Source organism: Poromitra crassiceps, assembly GCF_964638095.1.
Source record: "Poromitra crassiceps genome assembly, chromosome: 18".
NCBI classification, from domain to species: domain Eukaryota; kingdom Metazoa; phylum Chordata; class Actinopteri; order Beryciformes; family Melamphaidae; genus Poromitra; species Poromitra crassiceps.
The window spans coordinates 3,618,727-3,639,801 of NC_139636.1; the positions used below are offsets into that span (position 1 = coordinate 3,618,727).

The 21,075-nt window shown below is 44.0% G+C and overlaps 1 protein-coding gene across 1 annotated transcript; it reads left to right on the plus strand.

Annotated features, from left to right (window-relative positions):
- Nucleotides 1–606: 606 nt before the first annotated feature.
- Nucleotides 607–17,372, plus strand: cep41 (centrosomal protein 41; the record flags this gene model as incomplete). The annotated part of the gene is made up of 11 exons (XM_083654860.1): nucleotides 607–639; nucleotides 939–1,002; nucleotides 1,136–1,183; nucleotides 3,188–3,249; nucleotides 3,637–3,706; nucleotides 4,665–4,812; nucleotides 11,597–11,766; nucleotides 13,811–13,878; nucleotides 15,164–15,278; nucleotides 16,219–16,413; nucleotides 17,056–17,372. 11 exons carry the CDS (start codon nucleotides 607–609, stop codon nucleotides 17,181–17,183), a joined length of 1,101 nt encoding a protein of 366 aa, XP_083510986.1. The 3' UTR covers nucleotides 17,184–17,372.
- Nucleotides 17,373–21,075: the final 3,703 nt, after the last annotated feature.

The window sequence follows — 21,075 nt, forward strand, 5'->3', positions numbered from 1 at the left end:
GACACCGACTTTTGTAAATTCCGCTGAATTCAAAATTAGTACGTGTGTTTGCAGGTGGTCATCATTTTCACTATTTCCATAACGGGTAGTTAACGTAGTGTGTGTGTGTTAACCTGTCGGCTGTAGCAATCTTGGCCAGGGAGACAGCAGTGCTGCATTCCCTTCACACGGGGGAAGTGGTAAATATGAGCTCCATAGTTGACAATACTATTAACGAGAGCGTTCAGATGTCCTGAACAACCGTTACTGAACAACCCCAACAAGGAAACAACCAAGTATATTAATTTGAAGTAACATTATGTACAACAATCCTCAATAATGGCCTCTGCCTGCTATAAGCGATTGTGAACGTGTGGACTGGACACTCAAAATCGTGTCGTTTTAAATGTTGTTCACGGTTATTCCTGAGTAACTTGAAGGCAGCATAGCATCGAGGAGGAGCGTCCCCCGCTGCTAAGCAACGAGTCAGCCCCTCCAAATCAACCAGGGGCGCACAAGCCGCGGCGCAGTATCACCTTCTGTAATTGGTCCATGGGACTGGACAGACAAATCAGCACGGCGTTTGTTAAACTTCGAAATTGATGTTTGGTATGTTGATTTGAAAAGATGTCGTTGAAGCGGAGTATTGGTAGTAAAGAGGTAAATGACAACATTACTGTTTTTTCCCACTAGCTAGCTGTCGTTACCGCGTTAACAAGCATAGCGGCTCTTTCATGTAGCTAGCTAGCTAACGTTAGTTACTGTTTGTCCAGCCTCGGCTAACAAAAACATGAAAGCTTCTGTCGTCTTGTCAGTGTTACCATATCAACGACACCGTGCACCTGCATCATCCTGCCTTGCTGCGGCAAGCTAAGTTAGCTCATGCTAGCTATCGTAGCTACCAAGCGACAGCTTTTGATTGTTCAGTTCTAAACATAAAGCTCATGTTGTCTTTTCAGTACATGATAAAGAGGATACCGCAAAACCCCAAGTACCAACACGTAAGGACAAGGTTGGACACAGGTATAATTTCTATGTGCAGAATGCAGATGCGCCGATCCTATTTATAACACATTTGGATTTGTTATGTGTGTCTTATAACTGTTTGCAACTGGAAATGTGTCTCTTTATGTTATCGGTATGTCTCATTTGATAGGATGCAGTCTATCAAAGTATATGGAGAGGCTGGAGGAGATTAAAAAAAGTAAGTCTATTTGAAGAGGAATCAGAAATGACCAGGATACAACAGGTGATGTTTGATTGTGACATTATGTATCATATCACTGAAATAGGTGCATAAATATAGCAGCCTCTGGTTTTGTTGTCATTACTATTTTACGTCACTGCCCCACCGTTTAAAGTGTCCAACCATCAAGCTCTCTATCTGTCAGGGATTCACGTTTCACGTCTGTGGCGTTCAGCTGAAACACTAGGCAGGAGCCAATTGAGTAGGTTCGGGTCCAGTGTCCTGCTTTGTCAGGACAGATTGCTGTTGCGAACATGTGACCTTTCAGTTAGATGTCTGCTGCTACCCGACTCGAACCCGATGGCCGGGTATGGCCTGTTTAATTAGGGGTCGGGTAGGGCTCGTTATGCTCGCTGAAGAAGAAAAAACATTGTGTCATTATCAGGCTGGGCAGGGCCAGAGACACACTCCCTCACACACCATCTTGCCCCCTGCTGCTCTGTCACAGGCTGGAAGGCAAAGACAGACACACAATAGAGGTCTGCTACCCGACCTGAACCTGACGGTAGCCGAGACCCAATAGTCGGAATTAGTGCTCGGGTAAGGTACGGCTTGATTTTCTCGGGCACGGGCCGGGCTAGGGCCTACATTTCAGTTCAGTGAAGGGCTCTATTTCAGTTACCGATTGGCTTCTGTAAACACCACTAGGGAAAAAGGTTACCGCACACGATATAATGCTCCGACCATGCTTTATTTCCCCCACACCAAACAAACCAACAATGTTTCACCTCACGGCTCACGCAGGAGGCTTCGTCAGGTATGCTTCTCTAACCACTACTTGGCCACACTATACTGCTACCATATTCATTTATTTTTTGAGGGCAGAAACAAGCTTGAATGGCATCATCATTCAGGGATGCAAATTAGTCACCTTTTTGATCCTAGGCACTTAAGTGAGTGATTTCTGTGTAGTTTCTGAGTCTGCCCCGGTATCTGTCACCTTTTTCACACTCCGTGAGTCTGCACCCCTGCCAGGAGGTTGCCATCTTTTGAATGTGGCCCATTCTACACTTAACTGTGAAAAGGTTGAACAGATAGCGTCGTTTGGCAGGATGCTGTACAACTTGCACATGATCCCATCACAAGCTACTACAACCGCTCAGTTTGTTCTTACCTATGAGAAAATCAGGAGCGAGATGAGCCCTACTAAGCATCTTTTTCTTGGATTAAAGTGGATTTGGACTATTTGTAGTACACTTGGATTAAGGTTTGCCAACTTGGCACTTGTTGTTTTCCAAGGATCTGTGGGTTTCTCTTCCCGTCAGCCCGTGCTCTTTGAGAGGTAAACCGGAGAAGCTCTATCCCACTGATATTTTCCCCACTAATTACTGGGTCAGCCCCAGTTGAATAAGCACTTTGTAGCCGGTGGCCATTTTGTTTTGGCCTCCTGGCCGATTTCTCAGGGATAAGCAACACGGATTCCTTCAGTCTCCAATGGCTGATTGTACTGTTGTCCACAATTCTCCCTCTGTGGGACTGAAGCTGTAGCATTAGGACAGACTGCTCGGGTGCCAACAGGGGCTTTCGACAGAGGGGAGAGTGTGCGAGGTAGTGCGGTCACGCTGTGGGTCAGATCAGCATCAATAGCAGTGATAAAAGCGAGCAGGGGCAGGGTGCTTTGGGCGTAGTTGGGGCAGCATTGCCTGGAAGGTAGCATGGGAACAGAGAGGGCAGAGCTGAGGTTCAGTGAAGTGTTGGTGTTGGAGGAGGAGGATGAAAAGGAGGACCTCCAAGACCCAGGTGAGCCAGACGCAGAGATGATGTTCACTGATGATTAGTCTTGGTGATTTTAGGAATGTTTTTTTACTGCTCCTTTTGCATGTTCTTGTGCATCTTCTTGACTACTTTCAGTGGATATCCTAAATGAAACTACATGTTCAAGCCTGTCATCGGGGATTTAAGGTTCCTTTCTCCTACTGTACATGCTGTATTAGATTTAGTTTAAGCGTTTGTGTCTCTCAGATTACAGGTATCGAAAGGATGAACTCTTCAAACGGCTAAAAGTGACAACGTTTGCACAGTTGGTAAGAGAAATATATTTGTTCCTTGTATTAAGGGCAGTATCATGGATGATGATAGAATATGATCGTGGTTCGGTGGCCACCACCATAAATAAAATGCCCTTTAGTGTGATGTTTTCTCATCCTGCATGATTCTAGTGGAAGGTCCAGCTAATGCAGATTTATTTTTTTGTGGCATGCATTTTGGAGGAAAGGAAGGCAGTGAGAACACGTGATCTGTTTACAGTGTTTCATAATTGATGGACTACTTGTGACGATGCACTTCTGCATTTTAGTCGAGAATACGGATGGATAGCTCTGAAGTCCTTTAGCTTGGTTTGTTACATTCATTTACAGACTCCACAGTACCATTCTCATTTGTTTGAATGACAAACATATTCTTCACCCCAGATACTTCAGGTGGCGTCGGTATCAGACCTGAACCAAAGTGTGAATGATGGAGATTCCCCCGGCCCTGAAGGTACAGTAACAGACACAATTACTTATTTAGGCAAAAAAAAGATTAAACTTAATTGATCCCCATGGACAACAAATTGACAAACAAGTCAACAAAATTATTAATATAAACAATTGTGGGGTCATATAAACATATACACCTGGCAGTTTCAAGAGGAATATTTGTAGTAATATTTTGTGTAGTCATCTAAGACCACATCTTCAAACATTTCTCAATTCATTTTTTATTCTAAACATCTTATTGTAAATTGTGCTTGTACACAATCATAACATTTATTCAAATTAGATTTACATTCAATTGAGTTTAGGTCATTAATGGTTTATGATAAATTGGACTTAGATTATTTACAGGTTTATGATAATTGGATTTCCCTGTCAAAGTTGATTTTTTTATTTTTACTATAACATTTTAGAAAAACAGTAAAGGTATCCCAACTATGAAATTACACAAATGGAATGCAGTGACCAAAAAAGTGTTAGACAAATCAAAACTATCTTATATTTGAGATTCTTTAAAGTAGCTGCCCTTTGCCTTGATGGAAAGGCAAAGGCTGTGGAAAGAAATTCATACATCGGATCAACTTCACTATTTATATTTGTCTAAGAAACACATTTCGAACATTTAAGCCGAACCAACACAGTCTCACAGGCAATTGTAAATAGCAACGTTGTGGACCAACGTTGCTATGTTACAATTTCGGCTTGAAAATTGTAAAATGGTAACGTTCTGAGATTTTAGGGTAGGGGGAGGGGTTAGAAACAGAAAATCTCCATAAACCACGCCCACCCCTGTAGAAACGTACGTTACCATTTTACAATTTCGGAGCCGAAATTGTAACATAGAAACGTTGGTCCACAAACTTTGCTATTTAAAAAAAAAAATGTGGAGATCGGGTTGCATTAACATGGGTTATATGGATACTGACAATCTGTTGACCACCTCCCCCCGCCCTACCCTCCAGACCGCCTGTCTGTGTTGTCAGATGCGGAGTTGGAGCGTCTGTCTGAGTACACCAACGGCTCCTCCCAGGCTTCGCCCGTGCCGCTTCACCTCCAGGAGCACAGCACCGAGGCCGGGGACGCCTGCTCCCCCCGCTCCACACTGCAGAGGTAATGGTCAGCCCTCTCCACAGCCTAGCTGGTCGTCTCCACAACACTGTATTGACTGTAACATGCGTACTAGGGGTGTCACAATATATCGTCCCACGAAATTTCGCGATAGTAAAACGTCACGATATGTATCGTTGAGATGAAATCTCATATCGTGAAAAAAAAAAAAAAGTTTTTTTTTTTTTTTTTTTTTCAAAAGTAGACAAAGAAACGTCTTTGTTTGTTGAAGTTCAATGTGTGGAAAGTAGTTCAGTTGAACAAGTCTCTGAAGAGACACATGAGAAGTTATACAGGAGAGAAACCATTCAATTGAGTTTCTGGCAAAACTGTTTACTTGACAGGAAAAACTGAAGATGCATAAAAAATAGACTAAGAAAAGTCTTGTTGTTTGAGTTTGAAGAAAAACTGAAGATGCATAATGAGAATTTATACTGCTGAGAAACCTTTTAGTTCAAAGTAAATCTAAGTGACGGTGTAACTCATTCTATTTCAAGATAAGCCTTATCTCCAATCTCATGTTTTTTCTAGTTGTTATTGTAATAACAATTTCCCACAACAGCATGTTTTGTATTTGTGCATTTCAAATAAAATACTACTTTTCCAGTCATATATTGTCATTATTCAAGTTAAAAAAAATATTGTTAAAATCGTATCGTATCGTATCGTTATCGTGAACCCAGTATCGTGATACGTATCGTATCGTGAACTGAGTGTATCGTGACACCCCTAATGCATACTGTAACACAGCATATGTGGTGGATGCCAAAGCACCTCAGAGTTCACTGGCAGATATTTTTACAGTGTTCCCACAGGCTTGGAAACCCCTTGAAAGTTTGTGGGTTTGGGAAAAATACAATAAGGCCTTGACCATTTTTGAAGATGAATGGATGGCTTTGAAGGTACTTCAACTTCCAACAACATCCAAATTCATCAATATGCCTCCAGGTCTCTGGACCACATCCCGAGGAAAAATGAAGACATTGAAAGTGTGTGCTGGCAGCAGTGGGAACTGTCAATTCACCAGTCACCATCAGCATTTTTACATGTTCAGAATAGAATAGGAGCTCCAAATGATTTGCCAAAATAGCTGGAAGAGGAGACAATCTTACCAACCAGAGATTCAATGTTAAATTCTCTCCCTACACCACCACACGCATGCATGCAAAAATCTTAAATCATTCTCACTATTTGACATGTACTGGCTATAAACACCTTACATTTCCTACATTTACTGTCACACAGACACAATCGTCCTCACTCAATAATCCACCTCTTGTGTCCCAGCAGAGAGACCCCAGCTGCCCCGCCCCCCTGCCTTCCCTGTTTCCCCTTCTGTCTACCTCCCAATAACCTCCCTCCATCTGCTGTCAGACAGGAACCCCAGGAGTGTAACTCTACCTGTGGCCTCTCCATGGGGGCCACGGCCTCTCAACTGGCACAGCGTTGACATCACCTCCACCTTTTTCGGGGGACGGGGGGGTGCAGAGAGAGAGAGAGAGAGAGAGAGAGAGAGAGAGAGAGAGAGAGAGAGAGAGAGAGAGAGAGAGAGAGAGAGAGAGAGAGAGAGAGAGAGAGAGAGAGAGAGAGAGAGAGAGAGAGAGAGAGAGAGAGAGAGAGAGAGAGAGAGAGAGAGAGAGAGAGAAAGAAAAGGGCAGTGTTAGGGTAAACCTACACAAGGGGAAAGTGGTGTGATGCGTTGTTTGGCTCAGTTCCACACTTCCATTTGCTCTGGTGAGTCGTGTTCCTGGGAGTCAGTTTCATGTTTGGCTCTGAAACGTACCTTTTAATCAGCCCCCTAAGTACTAAAGGAGGAAGAGGTGGATCTGAAACGTACCTTTTAATCAGCCCCCTAAGTACTACAGGAGGAATATGTTGATCCTGAACTTACCTTTTAATCAGCCCCTAAGTACTAAAGGAGGCAGAGTTGGATCTGAAACTTGCCATTTAATCAACCCCTATAAGTACTAAAGGAGGAAGAAGTTGAAACTTACTGTTTAATCAAGTAAGTAAGTAAGTACATTTTATTTATATAGCATTATCACAGAGAGGACTCACAAAGTGCTTCACAGGTTAAGAAACACAAAATAAACACAAAAATAGGACAATGCATACAAAGTGAAACAGTGAGATGGAGAAATAGCAGTACAGGATAGCAGGGTTACAGAGAAACAAAACATCAGGCCAGTCTAGGCAACAAATGCCTGTCTAAACAGAAACGTTTTCAATTGCTTTTTAAAGATCTCAACTGAGGCCGCAGCCCTCAAGACCGGTGGAAGAGCATTCCACAACCTAGGAGCTACAGACTCAAAGGCTCGGTCACCTTTGGTTACGAGTCTGGTGCGGGGCACAACCAAAAGACCCTGGTCAGCAGATCTCAGTGACCTGCTATGGGTCACTGAGATCACTATGGGGGCGGCTGTGGCTCAGGAGGTAGAGCGGGTCGTCCACTAATCAGAAGGTTGGTGGTTCGATCCCCGGCTCCTCCAGTCCGCATGTCGAAGTGTCCTTGGGCAAGACACTGAACCCCAAATTGCTCCCGATGGCTGTGCCGGCACCCTGCGTGGCAGCTGGCCGCCCTCGGTGTGTGAATGGGTGAATGTAGGCACATTGTAAAGCGCTTTGGATAAAAGCGCTATATAAATGCAGTCCATTTACCAGTCCATTCCATTTACCTGCTGGGGACATGCGAATAGAGCAGGTCACACAAATATGCAGGTGCCTGACCATGCAAGGCTCTATAAGTGATGACCAGCACCTTGAACTGGATCCTGAAATTAACAGGAAGCCAGTGCAGGGAGGCCAGGACAGGGGTAATGTGACTAGACCTACTTGCCCTGGTCAGCAATCTGGCCGCAGCATTCTGGAGCAGTTGGAGGCGGTCGAGAGATGCCTTGCTGAGGCAAGTAAACAAAGAATTACAGTAATCTAAACGTGATGAAACAAAAGCATGTATGATCATTTCTAGCTCATCATGTGAAACGACAGACCTGAACTTAGCTATGTTTCTAAGGTGGAAGAAACATGTACGGGACAGGGAATCATCAATGAGTGTGTTTACATGCACACCAATAAACTGATAACTGTGAGTAATCAGTTTATGGCAATAATCTGATTTCTGCGTTTACATGCACTTTAATAATCCGACAATAGGAAAAACCCGGGTTTACATGATTCAGTCAATTAGTCGGATTTCTCTCCAGAAGGCGGCGGTAATTCAACATTTTACATGCAACTTGTACATGCGCAGATGTATAAACCCACAAGAAACCTGATACGCTGTATACATGCACTCAAAAGACAGGTTATTGGCCAAAAACCTAGGTATGTTTATCGGTTTATTCATAACCCGATTACGGCCATAAACGGGTAAAGCTTATCGGTTTATGCTGTTTACATGACCATTTGAATAATCAGGTAACTCCAGAAATCCGCTAATAAACTGTTTATTGTCTGCATGTAAACGCACTCAATAATCAACCCCTAAGTACTAATAGTCCAGGCGTTTTACACCAAATTCTGGGTCAACCTCTCACTAATTGCAACATGAGCAAACTCAATGGATTTTGTGTCCTCAATATGTTCTGAATGACAGAAAAAAGTCCCAAGGAATCCTATGAGCGGAAGGTTTTCAAAATCACTTAAATATGATCCTACCAAAATGCCTTTTTAGCTTTTTTACAATGGAAGTCTATGGGAGGAGTTCAAATCATGGCCACTATGAACTCTCACTACTCTTTCATACTTTAGGCTAGAGAATCCATTCAAACTTTAAAAAGGTCACCACTTTTAGTCCTTTATTGCTCTCATTCAGATTTTTTTTATACCTTTTGTACTTTTTGAAAAATCGCAGTTTGAGTTTTATGCTTTTCTCAACCGTTGAAATAGTTGCGTCATTCTGAGAAATTCCGTGACTGCGGAGAGTGGAGGTTCATTTCTCAGTTTATTTGTCATCTATGAAGGTTTAAAAAAAAAAATAGCCACCATGCCTCTTGTGAGATGCGGGCAACATTTTTGAGAGCCATAGATCCAAAATGGCTACGATCGGCTATGTTGGAAATGACATTTGTTATGGTTTGGCCTACAATGCTGCAAAGTACATGGTTTCTGGGACTTTTTGGGTCGAGGAATTCAGAGCGAGAGAGAGAAAGTAGGGCAGTGTTAGGATAAACCTACACAAGGGGAAAGTGCTGTGATGCGTTGTTTGGCTCAGTTCCACACTTCCATTTGCTCTGGCGAGTCGTGTTCCTGGGAGTCAGTTTCATGTTTGGCTCTGAAACGTACCTTTTAATCAGCCCCCTAAGTACTAAAGGAGGAAGAGGTGGATCTGAAACATACCTTTTAACTCATTGAGTGCCAGCCACTTTTGGAAAACGGATGCTCCCAGTGCCAGCCCTTTCAGAGCGTTTTCAGTGATTTCTCGAGGCCCACAGAATATTGTGTGATATTACTATGTAAACACCGAACACGCACAAAGAACGATGAAACTCTATTGTATCATCAGCAAAAAAAAGTTTATTGATATCATTTTCCGTTCTTTAGTTATCAGCCGGAGAAGATAGGTTGATTTTACCAAAAACAGACGTTTCAAATTAGAAGCAGAGATAATGAGCCTTTTGTGAAATGAAGCATTTCAAGCACATCACTGACTCTGAAGCTAATATTTTCTGATGTAGTGACGTGGTGTAGTTGTGTGGTGCCCTGCGTGCCCCACCCTCCTCAACTGCAAACTCCTCCTCCGTGGGAGTGTCTCTGGTTTCTCTGCTCGAATCTCTGCTACCTGCGTCAGGCGACGAATCTCTGCATGGAGCTGGGATAAACTCATCCCCACACCAACACACAGCTTGCATGCCAGAGCTGGGAGAAACTCACCAACACACAGCCTGCATGCCGGCGGAGCTGGGAGAAACTCATCCCCACACTAACACACAGCCTAACACGCACCCAGCGTCTATTTTCGGAGCGCTCCGTTTTTGTGCGCCGGCTCCCAGCGCGACACCGAAAAGCCAAACCGGACTGCTGAGAATGGTTTGGCCCTTCGGCGTCGGGTGCTGCTTTTCTGGCGGCTAATCGTGTGGAGAAACTATGCAGCAGAGACAGAGGGGCTCAGTTGTGGGAGCGGATTGACTGCTGTTCGCAGCTAACGTTAGCTCCAGCCAGAGCAATCTATACGGCTCTGGCTCCAGCATGCATCGGTTTCCGTTTCATCACGGGGCTTCTTCTGCTGTTTTTCCTCACCTTTCTCTAATCTGGAGAGCACTGTCGCCACCTAATGGGTCCGTAAAATAGCTTGAACACCTTCAACATCCACCATATTTGTACGGGAGATGCATCAGGCTTTGATCCACGTCCCACCGTCAAAAAACGCAATTGACGTCTTTAGGCGTCATTTGCACTCTACGTTACTATTTGAATTGACGTCTTTAGACGTCATTGGCACTCAATGAGTTAATCAACCCCCTAAGTACTAAAGGAAGAACATTACTTGCATTGCGCTAGGGTTATTGAAAGGCACGCAAACGTCACAAAATGCTCACATGTTTTGGCTAGCAAGTCTTCAGTAATAAACTTAAACTATTTGTATAGCACTTACCAAAAACGTATAGCACCTAAAAACGGAGATTTACATTTATTTAGATTTACATACAAAGAAAAAGGAATGAATGGACCAAAAGGATAAAAAATTAAACTTTTACATCAAAGCCGGTTTACAAATGTGGATTTAAGAAGGCATTTAAAAGATGATATATTCAGGCGGTATCTCGTCATAGACATGTGGTCAATTGGTCAGCATGGGGAAATCCTCCCGTTTTCCCCCACGGCCACACACACACAAGTCACGGGAAGTAACGTGACCCACTGTATCTATACTGAATCGGCTAACCTCAGTTCCCTGCATAGTTCATTCCACCTCTAATGGCAAACTAATACCAGGGTACCTTTCTGGGCAAACGAGTGTTCTAGCTCTCTGTGATTGACTGATTTTGCCTGGCATAGGTTGTATAATCTGATTGCATACAAATGCATACAATGCCAACAACACCCCCATAACAAACAAAAAAAATTCTACAACAGCATGAGTGAATACTGGATTCTGATTGGCTGGCAACAGTGGTAAATGGGCCAACAATCTACAGTTCGGCTCCAACCGCAGTATCACTCCGCTCCCTGATGAATGAAGAACACCTGTGCTGACTCCGCCCACTGTTAGCCTGTCAGTCTACAAATCTCTAACAAGGAAATGTCCGATTTCGTAGTAACGTTTGATTTACTGGGTGGATTGAGTTTTGAGCAGTGGTTAGATGAAGATGAAGGTGAAGTGAACAAAGAACGACATGGTGAAATTGGGGAGAGAGAACTGGCTGAGCTTGAGTTGTCACGGAGTGAACCTGGGACTGTCAAACAAACAAATTGGGCAATGCGATGTTTCCAGACCTGGTGTGCTCAAAAGAATCTTGCACCTGACTTCAAGAACAACAGCAAGGAAGAATTCAACCTGGTTGTGTATGGAACTATATTCTGTGGCGGAAGGATAAATGTATTCTGAAACCAGTAATGATTGTAAATAAATGAATTGAATGTTACAATTGTGTATTTTTTATATTATGTGGTAGCTATTGTAGAAAAGAAATTTACCACTCGGCTTCGCCTCGTGCCACAACCCTGTACCAGTGGTAAATGTGGCCACAACCCCCTTCCTCTCGTGGTAAATTTCTTAACTTTACAACAGTATTTGGGGCACAGTTTGAGTGGGGTGGAGCAGCCTGTGACCTTTGCCCTCTCACAGTGTGATCAGCGGTGTGGGAGAGCTGGACCTTGACAGGAACGGTCAGAAGACGGTGAAGGTGATGCCGGCCTCCAGCCCCCAACCGGACGACAGACCCTACCCTGACTGCCCCTACCTGCTGCTGGACATCCGGGAGCGCGAGGAGTACGACCACTGCCACATCATCAGCGGTAGGTCCACTGCCTCATCATCAGCGGTAGGTCCACTCCACTGCCACATCATCAGCAGTAGGTCCACTGCCACATCATCAGCAGTAGGTCCTCTGCCTCATCATCAGCAGTAGGTCCACTGCCTCATCATCAGCAGTAGGTCCTCTGCCTCATCATCAGCAGTAGGTCCACTGCCTCATCATCAGCAGTAGGTCCACTGCCACATCATCAGCAGTAGGTCCACTGCCTCATCATCAACAGTAGGTCCATTGCCTCATCATCAGCAGTAGGTCCACTGCCTCATCATCAGCAGTAGGTCCACTGCCACATCATCAGCAGTAGGTCCACTGCCTCATCATCAGCAGTAGGTCCACTGCCTCATCATCAACAGTAGGTCCACTGCCTCATCATCAGCAGTAGGTCCACTGCCTTATCATCAGCAGTAGGTCCACTGCCTTATCATCAGCAGTAGGTCCACTGCCACATCATCAGCAGTAGGTCCACTGCCTCATCATCAGCAGTAGGTCCACTGCCTCATCATCAACAGTAGGTCCACTGCCTCATCATCAGCAGTAGGTCCACTGCCTCATCATCAACAGTAGGTCCACTGCCACATCATCAGCAGTAGGTCCACTGCCACATCATCAACAGTAGGTCCACTGCCTCATCATCAGCAGTAGGTCCACTGCCTCATCATCAGCAGTAGGTCCACTGCCTCATCATCAACAGTAGGTCCACTGCCTCATCATCAGCAGTAGGTCCATTGCCACATCATCAACAGTAGGTCCACTGCCACATCATCAGCAGTAGGTCCACTGCCTCATCATCAACAGTAGGTCCACTGCCTCATCATCAGCAGTAGGTCCATTGCCTCATCATCAACAGTAGGTCCACTGCCTCATCATCAACAGTAGGTCCACTGCCTCATCATCAGCAGTAGGTCCACTGCCTCATCATCAACAGTAGGTCCACTGCCACATCATCAGCAGTAGGTCCACTGCCACATCATCAACAGTAGGTCCACTGCCTCATCATCAGCAGTAGGTCCACTGCCTCATCATCAGCAGTAGGTCCACTGCCTCATCATCAACAGTAGGTCCACTGCCTCATCATCAGCAGTAGGTCCATTGCCACATCATCAACAGTAGGTCCACTGCCACATCATCAGCAGTAGGTCCACTGCCTCATCATCAACAGTAGGTCCACTGCCTCATCATCAGCAGTAGGTCCTCTGCCACATCATCAGCGGTAGGTCCACTGCCTTATCATCAACAGTAGGTCCACTGCCACATCATCAGCAGTAGGTCCACTGCCACATCATCAGCAGTAGGTCCACTGCCACATCATCAGCAGTAGGTCCACTGCCTCATCAACAGTAGGTCCATTGCCTCATCATCAGCAGTAGGTCCACTGCCACATCATCAGCAGTAGGTCCACTGCCTCATCATCAACAGTAGGTCCACTGCCTCATCATCAACAGTAGGTCCACTGCCTCATCCTCAGCGGAAAACACTGCGATGGCCATCAGGGTTCTTGATGCTTAAAGGCAGAACATCAGACACACTATTCAGTCAACCAGTCACAGGACTTTAACGGCCTGTATCATAGCCGCTAAAGGAGTTTATAGTCTGAAAGAACTGTTCAAACATTACTGGTCTGGTCACATGACCATTATGAACGCCATTATGACAAACATATTGCAGCACGTCTCTGTCAGATGTTTTATGGCCAAAAAGGCCCTTTTCAGGTATATACTGTATAGAGTGGTGCTCAAGTCAATAGATATGTTGTTAGGCTTGCTGTCGTGAATGTACTGTAATGTCTACAGTTCATATTATAGTGCATTCTTCAGTTGAACCCCTGCTAACATAACAAAGTGTAATATAACAGACTTATGTCTTGCATAAATAGCCTTTCATCCTCATACTGTACTTTAACACTTTGACACACACGTCACATGACCTGGGTGGAGTGAATCATGTCAAATGGACAGACTGTAAGACTGTCTTTCAATGTGTTTTTCTCATCTCTCTATATTTGTTTTCATCGCCTCTCTTCCCTGCAGCACACAGCTTCCCCATCGCCACGCTGTCTCGAACAATGAACCCCTACACAAAGGACGTGCTACATTACGTATCCTTCACTAGAACACAAACTACTCACAACTCTTCCCAGTCCTCTCATTTGTCTGTTTTTCTGCTTGTAATATAACCTCAAATGATCACATGTACAGTATTTTGAAGGTGTTCACAGTATGTCTGTCTATATCGACTCGTCTGGCCTTAACCCACGCTCTGTAGAAAAATACACAGTATGTCTGTCTATATCGACTCGTCTGGCCTTAACCCACGCTCTGTAGAAAAATACACAGTATGTCTGTCTATATCGACTCGTCTGGCCTTAACCCACGCTCTGTAGAAAAATACACAGTATGTCTGTCTATATCGACTCGTCTGGCCTTAACCCACGCTCTGTAGAAAAATACACAGTATGTCTGTCTATATCGACTCGTCTGGCCTTAACCCACGCTCTGTAGAAAAATACACAGTATGTCTGTCTATCGACTCGTCTGGCCTTAACCCACGCTCTGTAGAAAAATACACAGTATGTCTGTCTATATCGACTCGTCTGGCCTTAACCCACGCTCTGTAGAAAAATACACAGTATGTCTGTCTATATCGACTCGTCTGGCCTTAACCCACGCTCTGTAGAAAAATACACAGTATGTCTGTCTATATCGACTCGTCTGGCCTTAACCCACGCTCTGTAGAAAAATACACAGTATGTCTGTCTATATCGACTCGTCTGGCCTTAACCCACGCTCTGTAGAAAAATACACAGTATGTCTGTCTATATCGACTCGTCTGGCCTTAACCCACGCTCTGTAGAAAAATACACAGTATGTCTGTCTATCGACTCGTCTGGCCTTAACCCACGCTCTGTAGAAAAATACACAGTATGTCTGTCTATATCGACTCGTCTGGCCTTAACCCACGCTCTGTAGAAAAATACACAGTATGTCTGTCTATATCGACTCGTCTGGCCTTAACCCACGCTCTGTAGAAAAATACACAGTATGTCTGTCTATATCGACTCGTCTGGCCTTAACCCACGCTCTGTAGAAAAATACACAGTATGTCTGTCTATATCGACTCGTCTGGCCTTAACCCACGCTCCGTAGAAAAATACACAGTATGTCTGTCTATATCGACTCGTCTGGCCTTAACCCACGCTCTGTAGAAAAATACACAGTATGTCTGTCTATATCGACTCGTCTGGCCTTAACCCACGCTCTGTAGAAAAATACAACAGTATGTCTGTCTACATCGACTCGTCTGGCCTTAACCCACGCTCTGTAGAAAAATACACAGTATGTCTGTCTATATCGACTCGTCTGGCCTTAACCCACGCTCTGTAGAAAAATACAACGGGGAAGATCATCATCGTGTATGATGAGGACGAGAGGCTGGCCAGCCAGGCAGCCACCACCATGTGCGAGCGAGGATTCGAGAATCTGTTTATGCTGTCTGGAGGTACGTTATTTTGTTTTATTTTTTGGGTCTGTCCGAGTGAAGTGTTCTATGGTCTCTCCTGATTGTGAAAAGAGCTGAATCGCTTGGTTTGTCCATGTTAAACTCTTTAAATAAGGATTTTAAGAAATGTCTATGGGGAAATTAATGGAGAATTGATTCCTCAGGTCCCATGGGCAATCTGGCAAGAATTTGGCACGCTATGAGAGAGCGGCTCTAAACCGCTGAAACATGTGCGCGCACACGCACACACACACACACACACACACACAGACGATGAGCATAGCTATAGAGGTGTATCTGGGGGACACGTGTCACTTGCTTGGGGAGGATTGGGAAATGGAGTCCCACAGCCTGACAACCATTCCACTTTATTATTGTATACCGTTGTATGCAATTTAAGAAATAAAATTAATTATTTTTCTAAAAAGGAAACCAATAGTTGTTCATTTTAAGAGACATGTCTTATTTCCCCTTGTATAATTACTGTTGCTCTATAATAACGCAAAAGTGGTTATTATCCGATTAATCGAATGCTCGATTACTGATCACTGTTCTGCTGTCCTCTCCCAGGTCTTAAAGTGATCAGTGTTCTGCTGTCCTCTCCCAGGTCTGAAAGTGATCAGTGTTCTGCTGTCCTCTCCCAGGTCTGAAAGTGATCAGTGTTCTGCTGTCCTCTCCCAGGTCTGAAAGTGATCAGTGTTCTGCTGTCCTCTCCCAGGTCTGAAAGTGATCAGTGTTCTGCTGTCCTCTCCCAGGTCTTAAAGTGATCAGTGTTCTGCTGTCCTCTCCCAGGTCTGAAAGTGATCAGTGTTCTGCTGTCCTCTCCCAGGTCTTAAAGTGATCAGTGTTCTGCTGTCCTCTCCCAGGTCTTAAAGTGATCAGTGTTCTGCTGTCCTCTCCCAGGTCTTAAAGTGATCAGTGTTCTGCTGTCCTCTCACAGGTCTTAAAGTGATGGCTCAGAAGTTTCCAGAAGGTTTGATGACGGGCTCTGTCCCGGCCTCCTGCCTGGTGGGGAGGAAGCGCTCAGTGCAGCAGCAGCAGCTCCAGGCAGCAGAGAGGAGGTCGAGGTTTACATCAGACGAGCTGGCCAAGATCCAGCAACAGCTGGACGACGTAGCCATCTCCGAAGACTCCAGTAAGACCACACTTTAAATATCAGGCTGCATAAAAGGCCAGGTTTAAGTGTTGTTAACTGTGGCCATGTTAAGTGTTTTAGTGTTAAAGGGCCATGTTGCCCATTTTCAACCAGCTTTCTATTATTACAAAAGCAGTACTATATGCAAATGAACAATGTTGGACCGAGACCTGACCGTTCATTCGCTGAACTTCCTGGTCCAACTGATGTCATAATGATGTCATTTGGACCAGGAATTTGGGTGAATGAAGGTAGAGAGACCAGTAATCGTAGTGACAGTGATAGTGACAGTAACAGCAATAGTGACACCATGGCAAAACTGCTCCAAATGACATCATTATGACATCATTTGGACGAGGAAGTTCCGCGAATGAACATGGATCTTCTTTTGCAATACAAAGCTTAGTCCGTCTCCACATGGGGTCAGGGAAGAAGAGGCGATAATGTTGAAACCTCTCATTTTGTTCTCACTCCTCCATTTTATCTCATTTATTTTATTTAGTCTTTATTTTGCCAATATGTCCCATTGAGATTCAAAATCTCTTGGTGGCATGTCCTCTGTAGCGTCTGGAAGCCGCTCTTCAAACCTCTATAGAAAGTGAATTGACTCTGTGTGTGTGCGTCTGTGTGTGTACGATGCAGGCCGCATGTCCAGCCGCATGTCGTCGGGCAGTGCCCAGTCCAAAGCGTCCAGCGCTCGGAGTCGACAGAGCTCCTCTACAGCTGGGATGGACAGCGCCAGGGCCCAGAGCAGTCGACCCTGGAAATAACACACACTCCAAACATAACGGTATCTCCAGCACCAAGTCCATGTATTTCAGGTTCAGTGCCCCTTTGAACTTCCATCATATCCATCCGTCCATAACTGTCGAGATGCACAACTCTAGTCCCAGTCTGTTCTGTACAATCAGAGGTGGGCAGGGCAACACAAATTACTTTAATTTATCAACTTGGAAAGAGTCTCTGATTATTATTACTATCCCCCCCCCATTGGTTTGTGCCTTTGTGAGCACATGTACGCAGTAGTAGTGGTGGTGCAAGTTACAAGATGGGGAAAATTAGTTTTTTTTTTTACTCTACTTGTTACCAATTACTCTGCAAGTTGACTTCTCCTTATCGGCTGTCCATAATGTAATGATAACTTACAGTTTCTGAACCCGTCTTCTTGTCACAGGCATATCCAAAGTCTGGCCTGGGGGCCAATTGCGGCCCGCGGACCGATTTTAAACGGCCCGCGGCTTTTCACCTAACGATATAGACAAGCACCAAGTAGGAAAAACGCAAGCGTGCTAATATTTTCAGTCTGTAAACAGCAAACGAGCGGGTTACCTTAGCAACAGACATTTCCCAGTGGGTGGCAGACATGGCCACAGCAAAGAAGCGTAAAGTTGACAGCGAGGGCCGTCGCTTTCAGGAGCGCTGGAAAGACGTTTGTCTCATTTGCCAAGAGACCGTCGCTGTTATGAAAGCGTTCAACGTGAAAAAGACATAACGAGATTAAACATAATTCATACCAGCGTTTGTCCAGCAGTGAACGGGTGGATAAATTGACACAGCCTATTGAACTATTGATTTAACCCATTGATACCTGATGCAGCATACGCGGTTCGCGGTCTTAAAGGGATACACACACAAATGAGGGATATACACGCAAATGCTGCATCAGGTATCAATGGGTTAAGGACTAATATTAAACAAAAAAATCCTTCGACTACAAATGTCTGATTTTTTTAATAACCCATATGATGTGAGAAGCAGCTGGCCCCCAGGTATTTATTTACACATGATCAAATCTGGCCCCCATTCAAAAAAGCTTGCCCACCCCTGTCTACAAGAATGATTTTTTAAACAAGGATTCTCACTATATTAATCATAATAGACCATTAAGTAGTTAAAATGAGTGCCTCAATCCACTCAAATCTTTTATGTGCACCTTTGTGTGCAGTTGTGCACACATCTGTGTTGCACTTGGCCATAATAAAAATGTCTGTTTCTGCAACAAAGATTCTAGTAAATTTTGCTTTTAAAATGGGATGCATTTCTAAAGAGAATATGACAAAAGATCTAAATTTGGTCTTTGCCATAAGTGTTTCCCCTCCTGCACATTGAATTCTACCTTGTTACTCATGCATAATGCAACAATTACCTGAGTGGTCTCTGACGCCATCTATCGTCTTTTATTGGTAACCGCTTCTTTCTGTTTGGGAATGATTTCGTTGCACTAGTCGTACCCGTATTTCAAACAGACATTGTTTGTACTCTCTGAAATGGCCTTAAGCACAGGGTTCCTCTCTGAAATGGCCTTAAGCACAGGGTTCCTCTCTGAAATGGCCTTAAGCACAGGGTTCCTACAGCGCTCTGAAAGTCTGAGCAAGTGTGGAAATGACAATTGACAATTTTCAGTTCTGTAAAGTGTGTAAAAGTATGTGAGGGGTGAGTATGTTTTCACTCCTGATACATGTACAAATATCTCTACATAATGTTATGTTCCTGTAGACCCTCTGTTGTTTCATATGTTGTAAAAACTTCTGAAAAATCATCTTTGGCTTTAGTGTGATACGGCAGTCTTTACCCAGCCGTCACCAGCATACATTTAGTTTAACGTCACCAACCAAAATCTTCAAATCCAAGAAAAAGACATTGACATGACATTTTGAAATGGAGCGTGTAGGAAGCCTGTAAAGAGAACAGACCAACTTAAACGACACTCTGTAATCATGACAGAGTGGTGCATATTTACCCAGCTATACTTTACTCCTTCACTTCTGTGGGTTTATCTAAGACTATAGTATTTTCAGCCTTATAATGTATTCTATTAAAAAAAAGGAATTGTATGAATTCTTTGTTTGAAAATTTGCACAGTGCCTCGTCGGCAAACTTAACTTTGATGGATCTTTTTGCACTGGAGTTAGCTTATAGTTGTTTCATTTAACACTATTCTAGTCCATTCTCTTTTGTCAGTACACTCATCTGTACACACACAGTATCACATATTTCAGTAGATTAACTTTATTCAACCATTATTTGCCTTTGTATCTTAGCGACCATATCTCCACATAGGTACAAATGAGTCCCATCAACGCATCGATCAAGTAAACTAGAAACATTGTGCGCTTAGCACACACATTTCGGGCGTGACTCGCGGCGTGCTCGAGCGCTTGTGTGATTGTTGAGCGATTGTGTGCCGCCGCGCGGAACCACCGCCGCCGGCCGCCTTATTATAGTAGTGAGATGGTGCTCCAATACATTGATTTATATTGGTGTGGAGAGAATAATCAAATGCAAATGACATGAAGGATCTGCTGGAAATATATGACATGTATTACATGTGAGATACTGTATGTAGACTTAATGGAACAGAGCATGATCTAATGTCAAATGACAAGTTGTGCTGTCTGTTTCCACGTGCTCTATCTTCTTCCTGCTGCTTCTGCTTGCTCTTACCCGACAGATGTGTTATTTTTTGTTTCAACACCGCAAGTTGCGATCACTTGCATTGCATCACCATCATCATATGAAGTGTCACTAAGGGAAGGAAATGGGCATTATGACTTGACTGTATTGATACTAAGAATTACAAGCACTTCTGTTCCCACTGACCCGTTCAAAAAATGTGAATAACAGTATTGCTTTGCTCACTGCTAACGTGTGGCCTTCTGCGGTGTGTTTTGTTGTGTTGGCTGCTTGTTTTTTGGACCCTGTTGGAGAAGCAGAGATCGATATTTTACAACCAGTTTGAATTGAAGTGGTGTTGGTAGAGCAGGGGGTAAAAGCAGGATGGTCGCCAGCTCAAATCCCAGACTGGCAGGAAAAGTGCCTCTTCAGCAGCCACTGTCAAAGTGCCCTTGAGCAAGGCACTGAGCCCTCGGTCTAGAAGTAGAAGACTTGTATTGGGGCAGTTCCCAGGTGGAAATGTGTGAAGCTCCTTGTTGCTGAAGAAGAGCAGGGTGCTTAGTGTGAGTAGAGTGTATCAGTGTATTATATGGTACAGTGTATGGGTTTCTCTCTCCAGGGCCTTTTTCTCATGAATGTGTGTGTGTGGAGCTTTTTCACAGCCACCTCTAGTCCTCTTGGATGCCTTTGGTGTTGTTCACTATCAGTCTTAATCCACATTAACCAATCACAGTTGGCTTTGTTTTTTGTACATGAATGTCAAATAATAAAGTGTATAATTGTATGCTGTATTTGGAATTGTTTGATTGTTCATATGGGTGCCATGACGTGGTAAGTAAAGGTGGTTAGAAGAAATAGCAAAAGCAATGAAAGCCAGAACATTCATTTACTTGAAGTTACCATTCTAGTTCCGTAGCCTACTTTTTGTTATAGCAAAGTGGTTCTAGTTGAATAGCCTACTTTTATAGAGCAACAACTCTTCAAGTTGAGCAATTTTCTGCACAAAGAGCCATTTCTTACTCGTTCCTGGTCAGATTTTATCTAACGTAAAAACACCTGCTGAAGTAAAAAAAAAAAAAAATCCACAGCAGGAAAACCAGATACATTTTAATCAGGCCAAATCAGGACAATAAATCAATGAGATCCCCTAACTTCACAAGAAAATATATCTACTGACATTTTGCACCCTGACTGGACACAAATCTTTTCACTGGAACATTTAAAGATATGGAAATAATGATGTATGCAATGACAGGGATAGTGTGAAAT